We start from the raw sequence: 19,646 nt of genomic DNA, 5'->3' as shown, positions 1-19,646 counted from the left end.
ATAAAAAGACCCTTTGGTGGCGTTGTACGATGTTTACTCAAAGTATTGAAGAAATTCACCAGTTATAATAATCTTCTAGTTTGACGTACAACTTATATCAATTACACGCAGTTTTAAAAGGCCGAGTTGAAAATACTCGCTAGTTAGCTGCTTTTATTACTAATAAGTTTACTGTTTATATGTGATAACAAGGTTTCTTTATATTTATCAGTATTGGAAATAATGCATAACGAATAAGGTCTCTGTAGATTTGATGCATCGTACGCCATCTCTAGGGGATTGAGGAAAGTTTGATCTCAAAGAGTGTAAACGAAACCGGAGGAATACCTAACAGTGGCGACGTCAAGGGAAAAGTTTAGTAAAGGCTACCTACATCTTCCAGAATACAATGCCTTCAGTTACTAGGCAACTCTACACAAAAGAAAACCCACCCAACAAAACATTATCTAATCTCTGAACTTTTCAATTTAACTTCCATATTGTTACGTCTCCGTTTGTTAATTAACTTTCCGTAACTTCGTTCCGACGAAATTTTAACGACACAAGTCTTTACTTAATAAAACTGGTTTATTCTTTCCGAATATAACTTTACCGATACACTCAACTTCAACAATCGCGCTAAACAAACGCTATAACAACGAACGTCAATAATACTGCTGACTGCAGATCAATTACTCACTGTCTATACACACATTACCTTCCCCTTTGTGATATGAATTATCGTAAGTTGGTGTTGGGTAAAAATATAGAGGATAAGCCTGTACTACCTTGGTTTTACAAACTGGATAACAAATACTGTCAGTGTTACCAACGGCCAAAGCACTGTTGCTAGGCAAAAACTAAGAATAAACTAAAACATAAAAACGAACGAAAGTTGTTTAGGACGTACAGTTTTTACATATATGTTATAAGAGGTGACCAATTTTACAATAATCTCGAACAATACTTTTGGTTGAAAAACGGAACGCAGAAACACCTATCTGATAAACTTGCCTCCTCAGACCAAAGGAGCACCTATCTTGTTAAATGAATTTGACCATAAATTTGTTTTTCTTTCGCATTTCCTATAACAACATTCTCAAAATGAATATGAACTAAGTGGATTTTCTAACTCCAATCTAAATAATTTGTTAACGTGACAAGTCACTGAATGTGTCTTTCTGCATTCGTAGGCGAATGATTCACACTCATGTTGGATCTATTTTTCAAGTGGTTTGGTATGTCTATTTACTTAGAACTGGAAAGGCAAAGTATTAAACTACAGTATCTGCTCTATATTATATTCCGAGTTCAAAACATATTACTCGTATGAACAAGTCTTTATTTTGACGTTTCATAAATATACAAATGTACATTAGATACTGTAAAAAATGACAAACAGCATGCGTTTATTTCAGGTAATCCTGTAATACTGGAAGCTTTTAACTCTTTAATCAATATTCCAAAACACCATTTCTTCCCTTTACGACAGGAAACACTAGCAAATGACAGTACTTTACGTAAGCGACATTTTATAATCACACATGCTATTGTTGCGTTGTTAAGTAAGCTTTAAGCGTAATGCCATATTTCTCATCTAACAATGTCGAGGAAGCTTGTTTGTCGGCGTTTCTTTGTGAAAGTAACACAAAATGACTATACAATCCATCCACTTGAGATGTGCAAGTATGATATTTTCTGGCAAGGCAAATGAAGTTGTTATATATGGTAGCTCTAAAGGTACTAACTTTAAATATTCTTCTTGCTGTAAGAGATACAATAGATATTCTGACAGCCGGGATTATCTGTGCATAATTCAGTTCTAGAATACACCTGCTTAAGATACAGATAATCATCACAACGAAATTAACATAATTCCAATGACTTAAGACTAGATTTGGCTTCTCATTTGAGATCACTCATAAAAACTTTCGTATATTCTTTTAAAGACACTCTCTCATTCACTCGAGCTATTTTATTCATACACAAAGCTGTTAATAAACAACAAAACATGCACAGTCTTAAAAGTAAAAATCCTGACACGATTAAAAGTGAATTTAGAAAATATATTTCTACATTTTTTAAAGACATATCTTAGTAAAAAGCTCTAAACATGACTTCTAACTTCACTAAACATAGAACCAATACTATAATTCTCAACATAGTAATAATTTAAACTCTTTTATACACCTAGTAACAACAACTTTGGTTTACAAATGTCAGCTAACTACTAAAGCTGGCCAGTACAGCCAGTGATATTATTATTGTTTAGCTGAAGTTTAGATTTAAATGTCAACAGCGTAAAATACGCTAGCACTACCTTTCTATTTATCTGTATCAAAGATCGTAAATAGTTAAGACTTTTTATCCACATTGATATCATCATTGAAAAACCACTACAAAGCGAAAGACAAGAAGTTAATAAAATCACTATAAGCTCACCATGACAACGTATTAAATTGTAAGTTAATAATTTAACTTTGAATCAAAACACAGTAAGTCACATTATAATTTCAGGTATAGCATTTCTTTTGCTCAGTGTTTGTGAAAACCATTTATACACACACACACATATTTATATATATGTAGAGAGCGAAAAAGATCGTGAAAGAGATACTCGGAATATGGTTCTACTACTGAATTATTTTAGGCAGGGAGTTATCTGAAGTGTACTACAAAAATTTACTCTACCAAACTTGCTGTTATCTATGAACCTATTCTTTTTCATGTTTTGTTTCAGAAAGCGATATTTTACCCTCATTCTTACATGTTTCTTAGGACAAAATATGTGTTCACACATCATTCACAAAGGTTTAATCTCTCTCTATACATATATATACATACTCTGTTCTAACTTTTTCACATTCTATACATATAAATCTCATAAAACGCAGAAATTTCATTCTATAACTCCCAAATGGCAGATTCACATTATTAAAAAAATGCTTGTGAAAAAAATAAAAAACAAACTGTTAAACAGTAAGGGATTAAACCTTGGACTTTTCTTTACTAATATTAATTTAACCCTGAGAAGGTACCAATTTGAATTCTGTATCAATAAAGAAATTATTTTTTCTTTTTAGGCATATAGTTATTTCTTTAAGATTGTATTTAATGTAAGATGCATTACAATGATTTAATTCATAGTGTGGGTTCAGTACTAGACTTTTGAACATAAATTAAATGTCTCTTCAGTACTTTATTAGACTGAAAAAGTTTTATGCTACATCACTATAGTGTCCAAATTAGATTTTGATAATTTCAAATTAATAACTTTACTTCTAGCTTCATAAGTACTGGGTATTAAACTGATGAATTAAAAACTACATAATGTATCATTAATACCAGAAAAATGTTTGTGAAAGACTGTTTTGGAGAAAAGATACTTTGCAGTAGGAGTTTTTGGTTTTATTAACACATAGTTTTCTTATTATTTATTGAATTTGCAAATTGATTACTTTTAGCTACAAAACTACTTTTTTATTTAATAATAAGCATTAAAACAAATCTTGAACATTCCTGGTCTAAGTGTTTGCAAGAACTCAAATACTGAAAAAAAAACTAATCAAACTTTTTCAAATATCATCAACTGGTATGTTACTTTAAACAGCAAATTATTCAGAATTACATTAAATATTAACAAGTGTATTAATAATAAAATCTATACACCAGCCTTTTAAACCTGACAATAAGAAAAGGAGATGGGGTGGTAAATACTGTCAAAAAATTTAACAAACATACATATTTTTAATGCACACAATAAGTTGTAGTTCAGCACTGACAAGCTGAGTATTATTTATTCAGTAATACAGACAAAGGACTAGATTATATCATCAGCTTTTTCCTTCTTCCACGTGCTGAATATCTTGAGGGACATTTTCTTGATGTCATCATGGCAGTTCTGAGCTCACTGTCACAAAATAACTCCAAAAATCTTTTTCTATACTATACCAGACAGTTTCATTTTGTACACTAAACCAGAAAGTTTCATCTTATAGACAGCTACTCCATATCACAAAGGTTCACTTTCCTTTAGTTCATTATAGTCTAGAAATCTACTAGGTCTCTCCTTTATTAAACTTCTCTTCCTCCAAGTCTTCTTCCTCTGGTTCTTCTAGGGTAATCTGAAATTTGATTTTATCTGATGACTTATGAAATCTTGATGGTGGGTTTGTACTATTGCCTGAGCATTCTCCACCAGATCGTTGATCATGGCTGAGATCAGAAGTACTGGTGGTGGGGCTGGCAGGGATCATGCTTTGGTACCAGTCCCTGTTCTCTTCTAGTGTATCTAGGATATCCTGAGCATCGGGATGAACAAGATCGGCCCATGTTTCCCACAGTGGATGAACAATGTAGTCAATAAACCCAACCTGTAAAACAAACAAATCAACTCCACTGAGAAGAGTAAATGGAAAACACAGCTAAATATGCTTAAAAGAACAGACCTAATAATGGACACTACAGTATCATATAGTTGTTTGTTCAGAAAAATAAACTCCCAGTTTTCCTACTTTCAATTAAATTGAAGAAAATACTTGTTTTCTTTTTGCTCATGTAAGTTAACAGATAAATTGCTTAAATAACTTCTGTAGCTTTCAATAAAACTAAATAGAATCTTCCTTATCTAATATCTTTATCTAAATTATAGTCAACATAGACACAAAAAGGTAGAAGTTTCTATCTGTAGACATTTACCTAGGTTATTAGGATGGAAGACATTTTAATCTATGTACTAAGGCCTTTGTCAGGACCTGAATAAATTATTAATACACAAACCAAACAACTTCCACGTCAAAAACTACAAACTTTTCATAAATATATGCACACAAATTTATGACAAAATTAAATACAACAGTTATGCTAATCCCACATTGTAAATTAAACATAGTGTAATAGCAAGTAGACAAACAAAACTAACATTCAAACTATAGTGTGTGTTTAAGCAGAAAGAAGATCTATGGAAGACAGAGGAATACACTGTTAGTCAGATTTAAACTCTATCCACAAGCTAGTCTATATAGCAAAACTTTTGAATTATCAAGTTAGAGAAGTTATTTATTTTATAATGTTCCTAGTAAAATTCCACACTTCAAAACTCTTCCCAATAAACTTTTATATATCAGCTTTCATATTTATAACTTTATTGCTTTTAATAACAGATTTACAAAAAAAACTTGTTGGTGCAGAATATTCTTCTTACACTGGTAACTTTTATCTATATTTTTTGTGAATAGATACACCCATGATCTAATTAGTTTGAATAATCAGAATGTTAATAACTACATTGTTACTACACATACTCCTGAATAAGAAATAACAAGAGGGAATCCTCAATAGCCGTGGCACTTGAAATTCTTTTAGGCAGGATTATAGTAAATTAATGTACGAGACATTTTTTTCTTTTTATTAGCTGTATTTTTATGTGCCAGCAAATACCAAGCATGGGGCATGCATATATCATGCAGTGACCAACACTGTGTGTTAGATTGCACGTGTGGTTACTTAATGCCACAGGCACAAGCCCTGAAGTAACTAAAAAATAAAAAACCTGTTCAACAATCCCCAATCAACTGCAAAGGATCATTTCAAAAACATATTCCATATGTCTCATAAGGATCATTTCAAAAACATATTCCATATGTCTCATAAGGATCATTTCAAAAACATATTCCATATGTCTCATAAGGATCATTTCAAAAACATATTCCATATGTCTCATAAGGATCATTTCAAAAACATATTCCATATGTCTCATAAGGATCATTTCAAAAACATATTCCATATGTTTCATAAAGATTATTTCAAAAACATATTCCAGGTGTCTCATGTGAACAATAACTTTCTCAGCCTTGCCACTGTGACTTTAAAATTGTTTATAAAACTGAGCATGCACTTGAAGGAAAAAGGATGAGAGATGTCCTACATTCTATTAATTAGGGGTTTTAAATTACAGTTCTTTTTTCTTTAATGAGTGATGCATATTGACCTGGTTTCAGGATATAATTTGTACAAGTAAATAACTATTGTGAGGGATGTAATGCCAGCTTTTAGAAGATAAGTTTTATTTATCACCTTAACTTCTCTGTTTTAACTAGTTCTTATTCTACTGCTTTTTCTGATTTATTAAGAGCAACCATCTTTCCTTAACTGAAAGCAAACAGTGAATGGTAGTTTTTTAGATGTAGGACATACCTGCTCCTAATCTTTAGTTCTAATTTCTTTTCACATGTTCATAAAAAGATTTAACATGTTAAAGGATGTGTTCCTACAACAATACGCTTTGACATTTATTTTCCATACTTTATTTTACTATAATATATGAAAAAATACAATTTTGGGGTTAAATGTAACATACTTACATTAAAGAATTTCTAATATATTCATTTAAATGTATTTTAAGTGAATAATCTGCTATCCATAATAATGTTTTTTACAGGTGTAACATTACTACTATCTGCCTACTTGTTGCATAGTTAAAATCATTGTATATGTTTTGTACTCCAGAGGATGCACACATAATTATAAAATATTTCATAGTGCATAATTTATAGAATATCTTTTGCATAGGAGTGTAATTATTGGGAAAAGCTAACCTGTCAGCTGTAAGTTTTAACAGAACAATTATAAAGACAAGCCTCAGAGTATAAGAATATGTGAATTTGAATTTCTTTATTACCTGATAGCAAATAAAATAAATACCTCTCTTTACTTTTTCAAAATATCATATAAGGTGAAAACAACAACACTCAATCAAGATTCAGAAATGAGCTTCTTCATAATTTCATGTAGACATCCAGTGCTTACCTGAGACTTCTCAACAGTAGCATTGTGTCTGTCACACATGGGGCTGATGTCAAGGCCTTGTTCTCTTTCTTTGTCTCCTTGTTGATAGAACTCTTCCATAAGAAGGTCCACCCACTTCTTGTACATCTCTAAAGGTTTTGTTGGACTGCTGAGATCTGAACAATGAATCATGTTCTGAAGGACCTGCATAGATCCCACAGTAACCATAAGTTTACAGAACCAAAATACTTATTCTAGACATAAAAAACAGAGATCACATTGTAAGAATGAAAAAGGCTTGTGATAAAAATTGTATTGCATCTTTTAACAGATGAAGATTAAAGGGTTAGTGTACTATAATGAAAGATGTTAAACAAATAACGTATAAATGAAGGAAAATCAACTATGAAGCCCTTGACGAAAGTTGGTAAGACAGTTTAATGTCTTAAAAATTTAGATAAGGATTAAGGAGCATCAATTCTGAAGCACCTATGGAAAGTCAGTAAGTTATTTAATGTACCAAAAACTGTAGGGAAAGATTAAGATGAAGCCCTTGAAGAAAGTTGGTAAGGCAGTTTAACTTACTTGAATCCTTTCGGTGTAGTTGTTTAGAAGAACTACACCAGTTCCAGAAACTTTCTTTGTTTCTACCATTGTCTTTAAATCAGCAAGGAGATTCATGTGCTTGGACATATCAGTGGCCAGAACCTGAAAGTTTTTAAGCTGTGAATTAAATTTAAAGAAATATGATAGAAATATACTTTATCAAAAATAAGAGAAATAGAATTTAAGATTAGCATAACAATATAGCAAAGATTATTGAAAAGTCACTAAATATTTATAAAAATTTCTATCAAGATCATTTTAAGACACCATCCAAAAGTAGCAGGAATGAGTGATTCAAAAATTTGTTCAAAAAGCTTTCCAAACTGTTATTGGGAAATTCTATTGAGTGCTTTTGACAACTGGTAAAACATTTAAACATATATGATATGCATATAATACCAAAACCTCAATGCCTTTTTATTTAAAAGATTCCTGTTTGAGTACCCTCAAAATGCAGCATTGTATGAATGTTTTTTTTTATAAGACAAAAATTTAAAGATAACTTACCATGTCTATTGCTATCTTTCTGAGTGTCTGTCCTTGTTTTTTGTTTAGACTACCAAAAATGTTACAATTTTCATCTTGTAAAAGTTTATAGGCAACAGCTAAAGAGTGGTTCTCCAAAACAGATTCATCATTGTACATTATTGCTAGCTCAGACACTGGAAAAGAAAACGAGCACTTTTGTGGTACATTAATAGTAAATTCAGACACTTAAAAAGAAAATCAAATAATGTTTCAAGAAAAAAACAACAGCATTATATATATGTATATATGACTGTTTATAAAACTCAGAAAGCTTTTCTTAGGCTTGAGTCACTAGTAAAGCACATTTTATGGTTAAAGTATGTGTTAAAAATAAAATTGTTGTTATAAACTAATGTTATTACTGGTAATATCTCAAATTACTTTGTACATATAGAAACACAAACAATTCACATCCAAAATTAATGATACAAAACTTGGTTAAATCATAACAGCTCCTTCAGAAAATTTACAATTGTTGATAAAATTTTATTATTAGATATTTCCAAGAATTATATTTACTACAGCTTCAGAGTTTCAAGTTAACATTAAAACAGTAAAGAACTATCTTATAAGTTTGATCCTAATCCTATGTGAACCAAGTAAGTCAGTATGACTGAACTAAGTATCCATATGAGCAATGTGACACCCATCTTTTTTACTGCTGTCAACTCATAGGCAGAGAGCTAATAAATGTTTTGAAAAATAGAACAACACGCTAAAATTAACACGTAGTTAGTCTTACCTGGAATAATTTGTAACCTTAAACCAAAATTCTACCCAAAAAAACCACCAAAGATCATACACCTAAAAAGCCATTATTTCAACAACTTTATTGCATCTTTACCACAAAGTGAATATGCTTTTAAGACATAAAATGTAATTAAACATTGTTAAGTTCAAACTAAACAAAAAACCTAATAACTTTAGGTAGAATACGAATATTCAAACAATCATGAATTAAACTACAAGTGGTACAGAATTATCAGCTGAAATAGTTAAAATAGAAACAGTTAGAAAATGTTATTGATTGAATTTATTTCATTTTAAAGCCTTTGTAATACAGCCAGTATGTGTACTTTGGCAGACAGCACAATGTTAGAAGGAGAGGTTATAAACAATACATTGAAATATCAAGCAATTGAAAATAACTTTTGGGAAATTCTCAAATATATATATGAAATATTTTCTGTGATTTTCATTTTCCCTCCTTTAATTAATAAAACAAAAGAAGTAATAATTATCTTAATGCTGTTCTCCTTAATTACAGAATTCTAAAATATAATAGGCCTAATAACTAATTAAAGTAATCAAACCAAACATGAAAAAACTTCTGCTCAACAGATTAAAAATTTTGAAAATATACTGGTCAAAAACAAACTAACTTAAACTGCTATAAGATAAAAACCTAGAAATAAAATTTTCATCATTAAATAGATGTTGAACTCAAAACATCCTCAATAACTTACTAGTGTTGACCAGATACTGATTGGTCATTCCAGGATGATCCACATCATGAATTGCAGCAGCAAACAATGCAGCAAGAATTTCCAAGTCAGTAAAGACAGACTGTAAATAATGAAATTTCCAAGTCAGTAAAGAAAGACTGTAAATAATGAAATTTCCAAGTCAGTAAAGACAGACTGTAAACAATGAAATTTCCAAGTCAGTAAAAACAGACTGTAAACAATGAAGTTTCCAAGTCAGTAAAGACAGACTGTAAATAATGAAGTTTCCAAGTCAGTAAAGACAGACTGTAAACAATGAAATTTCCAAGTCAGTAAAGACAGACTGTAAACAATGAAATTTCCAAGTCAGTAAAGACAGACTGTAAATAATGAAATTTCCAAGTCAGTAAAGACAGACTGTAAATAATGAAATTTCCAAGTCAGTAAAGACAGACTGTAAATAATGAAATTTCCAAGTCAGTAAAGACAGACTGTAAATAATGAAACAGATACTTGAGAAAAAGTAAAAAAAAAAGTCAGAAACAAACATGGAACAGAGATGTCAAACTTACACATATCTACTGATTCTTATTACAATCATTACTGGTTTTACAAACAAAAAAGTTACTTAGGAGCTGTTAATTAACAAAGTGAAATATTACATAGTAATGTGAAAATTATGTTTAGTTGACAAAAAGTTTTCATAATCTTTTGATTACAGAATGGTCAATTAGAAATAATAGTCCTTTTCTTGTGTTATTAACTTTGATATTTTGGCATCCCAAGCCCAAATTTACTTTTTGTAATCTTACAGTTACATCAGTTTAATTTGAAACCAAATGAAGGTACAATACTGAATTTCATACATGTAGTACAACATCCTTGAGATGTATATGAATAAGAGAGAAGATGCTGTTCTACATATTTGTATTCTGATGCCATTAAAAGTCAAGATTTTAGGTTACATGGCTTAATTTTAAGTAAACGAAGTGATTTAAGTAGAATCTAGATGTACCTTTTTTCTTAAACCTGTTCTTGTAAGATAACACCATATGATGCCAGACCTTGTTTGATAGCACCATATGATGCCAGATCTTATACAAGAGCACACATGATGCCAGATTTTATACAAGAGCACCACATAATGCCACATCTCATATAAGAGCACCACATGATGCCAGATCACATACAAGAGCTCCACATGATGCCAGATCACATACAAGAGCACCACATAATGCCACATCTCATACAAGAGCTCTATATGATGCCAGATCACAAACAAGAGCTTCGCATGATGCTAGATATTGCATGAGAACATCATATAATGCCAAATTTTGCATTACAGTACCAGATCTTGCATGATAGCACCATATGATGTCATATCTTACAAGACAGTACCATATGGTACCAGGTTTTTTTGAACATATTACTAATTAAAGTATTCAAATATTCATTGACTCTCCTATTATTTTCATGATTTAGGTGCATCTGTTGTGTTTCAGCTCAATGTGGTCTGATGCAATGTCAAACAAACTGAAACAGCCTTGAGTTGATAAAATCTTTTTTCTTTAGATAGCTTTCACTCTTTTATGTTAAATATTAGAATTTACTGCAAACTCTTATTAAAATAAGTTCAAAAATATATTTTTTTATATAAAATATATATAAATAACAGGAATGTTAAGAAAACTGTTCATTCATTTTAGTTAATCATACAAGAATAGTTTAAAATAAAAAAAATTAACTTCTGTTTAAGTATCAGAGAAAGAAAGACAATGTTATTACTTACATCAAATGCAGGAGAGAGCAGCAGGACGTTAACTGATTGGGTTACATCAGCTGCATGGATACTGTTATGATATGGGATTTTAAGGTAATGATCTTCCAGAGTCAGAAGGAAATTTATAAAAGTTTTTGCTGGAATCTTGAAGGTGTTTAGCAAGTCTCTTTCCTTCAAGGAAGAAAAAAATCAAACTCATGCTCTTTCTTAAAAACTTTTATAAAATGACAGAATTATTAGTTACAGAGGTATGTGAATCATATGAAGATTCTAAAATAGTTTTCAAATAAAATATATAATCAACAACGAAATATTAATCAGATTGGTTGAAACTGTTTTTATCAAAATTAACAACCAATAAACAAACTACAACCAATCTGATACTATTTAAATATTAAAATTGTACTGAGTGAAGGTCTATGAACATTATGGAAAACAGAATTTAACTTCAATACCACATATTTATGTTATTTTCATGATACTAAAAAATTGTACGAGCTCAAAAATTAGATGAATTAGAAAATAAATTCAACAACCTCAGCAACGTAGGCTTTTGTTCTTCATTAAAAAGGGAAGGTCTATCTCCCAAAAGTGCTTGGCTTATCAAGTTTCTTATTTTGAAATGTTTCTGTTATTAGTATTGAAAATATTTGATTTTTTGTTTAAAATATCATGTTCATAATTCTTGAATTTACCTGATTCACAGCTTTCTTTTGAAGTTCATTCATCTGTAATTACGTTAACTGCTGACTGAAAACTAAAAACCACATAAATCTTTAATGATTTATTCATTCTTTAAAGGTAAGAAGGGTATATCAGAAACAGACATTTAATTAGAAAACACAGCAAATACTTTACAACAGGAGACTCACTCTAAAGACTGTGTACATCATTGCAGTAAGGGGGCGATGGTTAGAACATTCTGTAATCCTGAAAATGTCTATTCCCCATTTATCTATGTCTTTTAAAAGCTGTTAAAAAAGAAAACAAGAAGTTGTTATATCTACAAACATTACGAGAGATAGAATTTAACTTAAATATCAGATATTTCTCTTATTTTCGTAACACTAAATACTGTAAAAGATCAAAAATTAGACGAATCAGAAAATAACACACCCCACAACCTTAGCAGCATAGGTCTTCATTCTTTATTATAGAAAAGAGAAGGCCTATCTGCTAAAAGTGCTTGGCTTATCAGGTTTCTTATTTTGAAATGTTTCTTTTATTAGTATTGAAAATAGTGGACTTTTTGTTTAAATCTTCATATTTAAATCTGCAAACAAATATATCAAATCAGTGGCAGCTCATCGGAAAAGACCGGTTAGAACACTTACCCAAAAAAGTCTTTTAGAACAAACTGGCTTCTGTTCCCAACAGAATATTTAAAAAAAAATGTTACTTTCCACTTACAAATTTTAAGATTGCAGTGGTACATTTGTAACTCAAAATTAACTTAACACTATAGTGGTACATTTTATGGAAGTACCTTTCATATAAGAACCTACTTGGCTGAACACAAACTTATCTTTTATCTTGTCCATGCTAACATATTTAGACATATTTTTTCTAACTCTTTCAACTTGTGTGCTGTCGTGTCTTAACTATTATAAACTGTTTCTCTGTTTGATGCTTCTTAATTGCATTTTCCAAAATTCTTCTGAGCTACATGAGTTTTCACATTACTTAATATATTAATACACAGGCATTTATTACCTTCCCAAGTTCCTCTTCATGTCGAGTATCTACCCCATATTTTGGTAGCTTTGTAATACTATTTGTGTGACATAAATGTTTCTTAATCCCAGAAATCTGAGACATAGCATGTCCTGCTTTGTGCTGGGGCCGGTGATTGTGATATCCATCCTCAATCTGTTTTGTTGGAATATCAATGTCTTGTTGTTTATCTGAAAATGTACCAAAATTGTTTAAATTAATTACAAGCCTAAAAAACAAAATTATCATTTTGTGATTTGCTATAAAATCATCTAATTTAATAAGATAAAAACAAAGTCAAATTATACCAACATAATCTAATTTTACTGCAGTAGATACTACAAGCTGCTATTACATTGCTTTCAGTATACCATAAGCATACAAAGTGTACATTAAAGTATGTTTATATAATTAGATGATAAAAACTGATTAATCCTGGACACTAATGCTACTTTAGAGAGAAAATTAAAAATTTACTCTGCATCTACAACAATCTTAGAAACGTTTATCAATAAAACCAAAAATTTAGACCAAAAATGTAAAGGAATAAAACATGTGTAGTTCATTTAGACCAAAAATGTAAAGGAATAAAAAATATGTAGTTCATTTAGACCAAAAATGTAAAGGAATAAAACATATGTCGTTCATTTAGACCAAAAATTTAAACATAAATGAGTAAAACTTTTATCTTAATTTTATGACTTTTATTTCACTTTAATGAAAAATGAGCTAATGATTGTTGTGACTTACAGAATCTAACACGACAGAAAATCCTATATTAATATTGAATTTTTGTTAGTTCATTCTGAAAGGACACCAACAACCATAGTCTATGCTTTAATTACGATAATTACAACATACTAGCTACTTACATAAGGGTTTATTGCTAAATTAATGATGTGATTCTATATTACAATAGCAATTAACTGTAATTGAGATTGACCGATGCAAATATACAAGTTTAAGTTAAATTATTCGTATGTATGTATCACAGCCTATCCACAAATGCACTTTGTAATGCTTGTTTTGATACACTGTACAGAGGGTGTTTTAATTAATAATGAGAATGGACATATCATATAGAAAGTTATGATCATATCATAATGATAGCTATTTTTAGAATGTGCACATAGCAATTGCAGAAAACTTTGATCAGATTTTGTTATTAAAATTATTTCAAAAAGTATTCTAATGATATGTAATTACTTTTCATATTATGCTTCTAGAGTATCAAATGAAAACTATATACCTAAAGTAAAAATAAAAAACACTCGGAGAGATTTGGCTGCATAATCTGCACTGGAACCAAAGGCTACATTTTGATAAAACACAATGAAATGACCAGGTTATGAGGTCTAATAATGAAACTTGATATAAGGAAGTATGCTCCAGTATGTTGGAATAATAAATACTTTTCAAATAATTTAATGAATAACTGGTTCTGGGAAATAATGTTAAACTTACCCAAAAATGTGCTGAAGATGTATTCTGAGATCTGACTTCCTGATTTAGATTCTGAGAAATGGCTGAGTTCTTTGTTTAACATTCTCTTAAACTAAAAACAAAATAAAAGGAAGTTTAAAAAACAATTTTTAACTAAACACTAATAAGCAGCAAAATATGTTAAATACAGTTTGTAAAGGTGTACAAACAACACTCATTTTAAAACTTTAATCTGACAATGCTAAAATACTGTTTAGTAGATAAGTAAAGATTATTGAATGTAACTAACCTTAAAAATCCCACAGAACCAATTACCAATAATAATAAGTCTTTAACTAACCACCGAGATAAAAGAAAACAACATATTAATAACTATTAACCAGTTTCTAACCAATTAACCATTAAAATAGTAAGAAACTAAATTTTAATAACTACCAGTCTCTAAATAATAACTTCCAAGATATAAACAATATTAGTAAGGAAGAGACTGATGGTTATTAACACTTCATTTCTTGATATCTTCAATATTAGTAAGGAAGAGACTGATGGTTATTAATACTTCATTTCCAATATTAGTAAGGAAGAGACTGATGGTTATTAACACTTCATTTCTTGATATCTTCAATATTAGTAAGGAAGAGACTGATGGTTATTAACACTTCATTTCTTGATTCTTTTATTAACACTTCATTTCTTGATGTCTTCCACCATTCTCTTCCTTACTAATATTGAAGACATCAAGAAGTGAAGTGTTAATAACCACCATTCTCTTCCTTACTAATATTGAAGATATCAAGAAGTGAAGTGTTAATAACCACCATTCTCTTCCTTACTAATATTGAAGACATCAAGAAGTGAAGTGTTAATAACCACCATTCTCTTCCTTACTAATATTGAAGATATCAAGAAATGAAGTGTTAATAACCATCAGTCTCTTCCTTACTAATATTGAAGATATCAAGAAATGAAGTGTTAATAACCACCATTCTCTTCCTTACTAATATTGAAGATATCAAGAAATGAAGTGTTAATAACCACCATTCTCTTCCTTACTAATATTGAAGATATCAAGAAATGAAGTGTTAATAACCACCAGTCTCTTCCTTACTAATATTGAAGATATGTGTGTGCATGTATTGCTTATATATGAAATGAAAATGTACAATGCACAAATGATACGCATACCTTACTAGAAGCCATATCTCCCACAGATCTGTGTGCCTGTATAGTTTCCAGCTGGTCAAGACACCAGTCAAGCTCCTCAAGAGTTTCCATTGCTAACTTGCCATGTTGATCTTCTGTTGGAAACAAAAAAAAATCCCTGACAACATTTTTTAACATATACTTACTTTAAGAGTTAGAAACCATCTTTGAATAAACTGTAAATATTTATTTATAAACAGTGTTAAGAAACCACACACATAAAACAAACATATTCATAATTCTTTTAGTCAGCAGCTTAATACTAACTTTTAAGTAAAAGCTAAAATGGTTACAATTGAATTTAGTCCCAGTTATTTCTGTTCATCAACATTCTTATTTATTGTTATAGGGGTTATCTTATGCAAAGTATCCAACAAGTGCTTTTCAAATTAGTTAGTAAGAATATAAAGAATGGAACAAAAATATATTAACTAAACTTCAAACCTGAATGAAATATTTCCATTACAACTTAGTTAATTATAGGAAATTCCTAATAAACAGTATCAAACAAAAATTCTTAAAATTAAAAAAATATCATCTAGTTATGACATAAGTAAACAGATTAACGAAAAACTAAGTAAAACTGCTATTATCTTAATTCATTTGTTTTAGATCCCTTTTGCTACACATCTCACTCACAAAATGATAGCAAAAAACATGGTTAAGTTTATTGTGTACATTTGCAGAATAAAACAGTGTACTGATTGAAAACAAAGTAAACAGCTTTGTAAAAAAATACAAATGTTAAAATGCCTCCAATGTCAAGAGCTGGAGATGTAGGAATTATATTATAAGACTCAGTATTTTGTGCTTTGTGTGTTTCTGTTTGTTTTGGCCTCTGTAGCACTTAAGTATGTGATAAACAAACACTTAGTATCTCAGGCTATTACTAACCTGTAAGTTGTTTGCTTGACACTGAAGAAGTGTTATTACTTGGTGAAGATCTTCTTGATCTACACAGAAGAAAAATTAAACCAATACTGCTATAAAAAAAAAGCATTCAGTGAATGATGAGTCCATGTTGTCTACAACCATTAAAAGTCTTGTTTTCACTCCTGTTAACTAAATGTAAATATTTTATTAAAATATGTTGGTTATCATATAATAGTGAAACTAAACCACCTAACACATTGTAAGGTTTGAGTAATGTAAATTAAAAGTTAAGATCTAGACAATCATTTTTATTAATTAAGAGCTACATTAAATCATACATCCAATCAATAATAATTAAGTTTTAAGGTCAAAGTTCAGGTTCATGACACTAGTACCTGTTTTATATAAACAACAATTGAGCTATGATGCAAAGTATTTCTTACCAAAGTTACACGTTTAGTTTCTTTTGTTTTATGAGAAGTACATAAAATCCCCAAATATGACATAAACACACACATATATAAAACACTGTTGTGACTCAGTTGGCTTGCCTAACTGGCAATAAAGAATGATAAGATTCAAATTATTTTTATCCTATTACAACATAATAACACATCTATGACTCAAGTATGTTCAATATGTTAGTACTCCAAAGAAATACAGGTAAATTACAAATAACATGAGTGAAATATCAATATATTTCAAGTTACAATTTCAGTAAACAGCAAAAAGATAACATTCTGTCCCATACATAATCCAAAGACTGAAACTAAGCATTTCAAGTCTACAAAGCTTTTTTAATAAAACATACAAATAACCTATTTTATACCACATACAATATAACTCTACCTTGTTTTTTAGTCCTTTCATTACAATTTTAGAAATCAAAAATGTGAAGCAATAACTTGGTTAATATAGTGCACATTACTGCAGTAGCTCTAAATGAAATAAACATATATAATAAAATTTACAAAAGTCTAGGTTTGTGTCACAATATACACTGTGTGTGTCATGCCGTATAAGATTGGACAGGTATCTGTATGTCCAAATATCAAGAGGAGTATATCAATGTCTGTATTTGTGAATATGTCTTTTTCTTTTTGTTATATATATGTGATCCTCATGGTAAATGAATATTAACATTTAATGTTAAATTTATTTGGGGTTAACTTCCCCACAAAGCCTGTCATGGACATACAAACAGGAAAACATTTTCTTGGGTGAAGTTTAAAATAATGTAAACCATGATTAAAGAGAACCTCTTGATAGAAATTGTAACTTTTGTTGCTACAAAAATTGTAGTTGCTAAAATTACTTTCATTTCTTTGAAACTAAAACTTGACTCCCATATTCATCTTCTAACGGATTGTATCATCTTGTTTTTTATCATAGAGCATATAATATTTTTATCTTAAATGTATTACTATAGAAATAATAAATTTAGGTAAATTTTCTTTCCATTTGATTTTTCTAAAAGTTTCTTCTTCATGTATTGTGATAGTTTTTGGCAAGTCAGAAAATAATAAAACTAAACACCATTTATAAAATACTTACTTGTATGCTGGCACCTTGGCAAGAGTAATGTAGTTATTCCGTACATTTCTTAAACTTTGAAGAATTTGAGCAAATGGTGTTACTATTAGATCTTGATCTCCATGTCTATAAAAAAAAAGTAAAACAATGAAATCTTGAAAATAACATTTCACATTGCAAAGTACTAACACCAACCAGTTAAATTTCAAGCTTGAAAATATATTTGATTACTTTGCCATAAAACTACATTATTTTAATTCTAAAAAACTATTCTATGTTGTCATCTCAATAATTATAATTATACTGCTTTAGGGTAGAACAAGGTATTAGTTGAAGCTTCTGGATCAACTGATAATTCAAGGACTTTCTTTAAAGAACTTTGGAAACTTTTCTTCGAAATTAAAACTATGCAACTTTTATTGTTGTACACAAGTATTTCCCTGTAGAATAAAACACTACAACAGTTATAAACAAATTAATAATTAACACTATGAACTAAATTTTAAAAAACCTGAAATAAATGTTTAAAAAATAAACTCTTTAATTTTAGTATAGCACTAAAAACATAATAATTGTTAGTTTGAAGTGATTTGTCCCAGAAACAACCACAGAGAAACTAATTCTTATGTTGAAACTAATTCAAAATAAATGTTTTCGAAATAAATATGTTTTCAAGGAATGAGAATACCGAGTTGACAATCTATAAGTTGATTACATTGCATATCTCACACTAATCGCCAAATGCCATGACGAGATTCCAAGGTTTGATACTTTTTTCTCGATCAAAGAATTGTGCAATTAAATGTTGGCAGGAATAAACTAGACGAAAAAGTCAGATAAAATGTTAGAACTATATCTTAAAATGATAATGGTAATGTTCGAAAATTTTAATGTTATGTTCTAATCTCTACGTGCATGGTAACAATATACAAGATCTGAAGCAATTAGTAAATAAATAAACAAAGTATTTAGTATATACTTTCAAATGATTAGTAAAGAAACTGTTAGACTATGACTTGAAGTCAACATACCCTATACCACCAGGTATTTGGAGTAATTTTTCCCAAAAGGAATAGCGATGCTTGACTCTCAGAATCCCAGTACTATATGTTCGAGGGATCTTTCCTTCTTCCTTTGGAGCATCAGCCATCTTAAACCATCAATATGTATGTTTTCTGGACCACAAAATCTGATCTACCAGAAAAACTTAAGTACCCAACACTAGGAATATAAAAAAATTGATAAAAAGATTTTTCTTTGAAATTTGAGTCTTCAAATGAGATTTCTCTTTTTAAGTTTTAAAAGCTGTTCCAGTTAAGTCTTAATCCGGAACTTTTCTACCACTCCCACTGCATGCATATAAGTAAGTGTTCTGTATGGAGTTAATGCTGAGCTATGGTTCATATATTTTGTAACCCATCATTTGTGAGAAACCTAACATTTTCCTTAGATTTCAGGAGAATAACAGTTATTAGGGATGAGGTTATGCCTAGTTTTTCAAACTAACCCATATCAGTTGTTTTTTTGGGTGGTTACCATATTTTTCGGAATATAAGACGCAACCTTATTTTGAAGACAAAGTTTTGGGGAAAAAAAAAAGCTACAGTCACATTTGAAAGATTTTTATTGAACAAAAATTCAATTTGATACTTTAAAAATTAGTATATATTGTTCTAAACACAAAAGAGCTCAAAACATCAAAATATGAAAATACCGTAAATCAAAAAAATTTTTACTGTTATTTAGTTTGGTTCAAA

At 29.8% G+C, this 19,646-nt stretch overlaps 1 protein-coding gene across 7 annotated transcripts in view; it reads right to left on the bottom strand.

Moving 5' to 3' along the window:
* Positions 1–1,277: 1,277 nt before the first annotated feature.
* Positions 1,278–19,646, bottom strand: part of LOC106458457 (cAMP-specific 3',5'-cyclic phosphodiesterase, isoforms N/G-like) — a 168,629-nt gene continuing 150,260 nt past the window's right edge. For 5 of the 7 annotated variants that reach the window (XM_013917973.2, XM_022384668.1, XM_022384670.1 and 2 more), the window contains exons 3-14: positions 17,911–18,015; positions 16,378–16,436; positions 15,466–15,578; positions 14,302–14,392; positions 12,838–13,028; positions 11,997–12,095; positions 11,134–11,295; positions 9,366–9,465; positions 7,879–8,033; positions 7,351–7,473; positions 6,787–6,969; positions 1,278–4,352 (exon numbers count right to left, since the gene is read on the bottom strand). In XM_013917973.2, coding sequence (XP_013773427.2) covers positions 4,038–4,352; positions 6,787–6,969; positions 7,351–7,473; positions 7,879–8,033; positions 9,366–9,465; positions 11,134–11,295; positions 11,997–12,095; positions 12,838–13,028; positions 14,302–14,392; positions 15,466–15,578; positions 16,378–16,436; positions 17,911–18,015 — 1,696 coding nt within the window. In that variant the 3' untranslated portion in view covers positions 1,278–4,037. Of the gene's footprint in view, positions 4,353–6,786; positions 6,970–7,350; positions 7,474–7,878; positions 8,034–9,365; positions 9,466–11,133; positions 11,296–11,996; positions 12,096–12,837; positions 13,029–14,301; positions 14,393–15,465; positions 15,579–16,377; positions 16,437–17,910; positions 18,016–18,920; positions 19,111–19,646 lie in introns of all 7 variants that reach the window. The other 2 variants (XM_022384673.1, XM_022384672.1) reach the window with 1 other exon arrangement.

The sequence above is a fragment of the Limulus polyphemus genome, unplaced genomic scaffold, assembly GCF_000517525.1.
Source record: "Limulus polyphemus unplaced genomic scaffold, Limulus_polyphemus-2.1.2 Scaffold466, whole genome shotgun sequence".
NCBI lineage: Eukaryota > Metazoa > Arthropoda > Merostomata > Xiphosura > Limulidae > Limulus > Limulus polyphemus.
The sequence above is the reverse complement of the archived record's forward strand: the minus strand, read 5'-3'. Positions and strand labels throughout refer to the sequence as shown.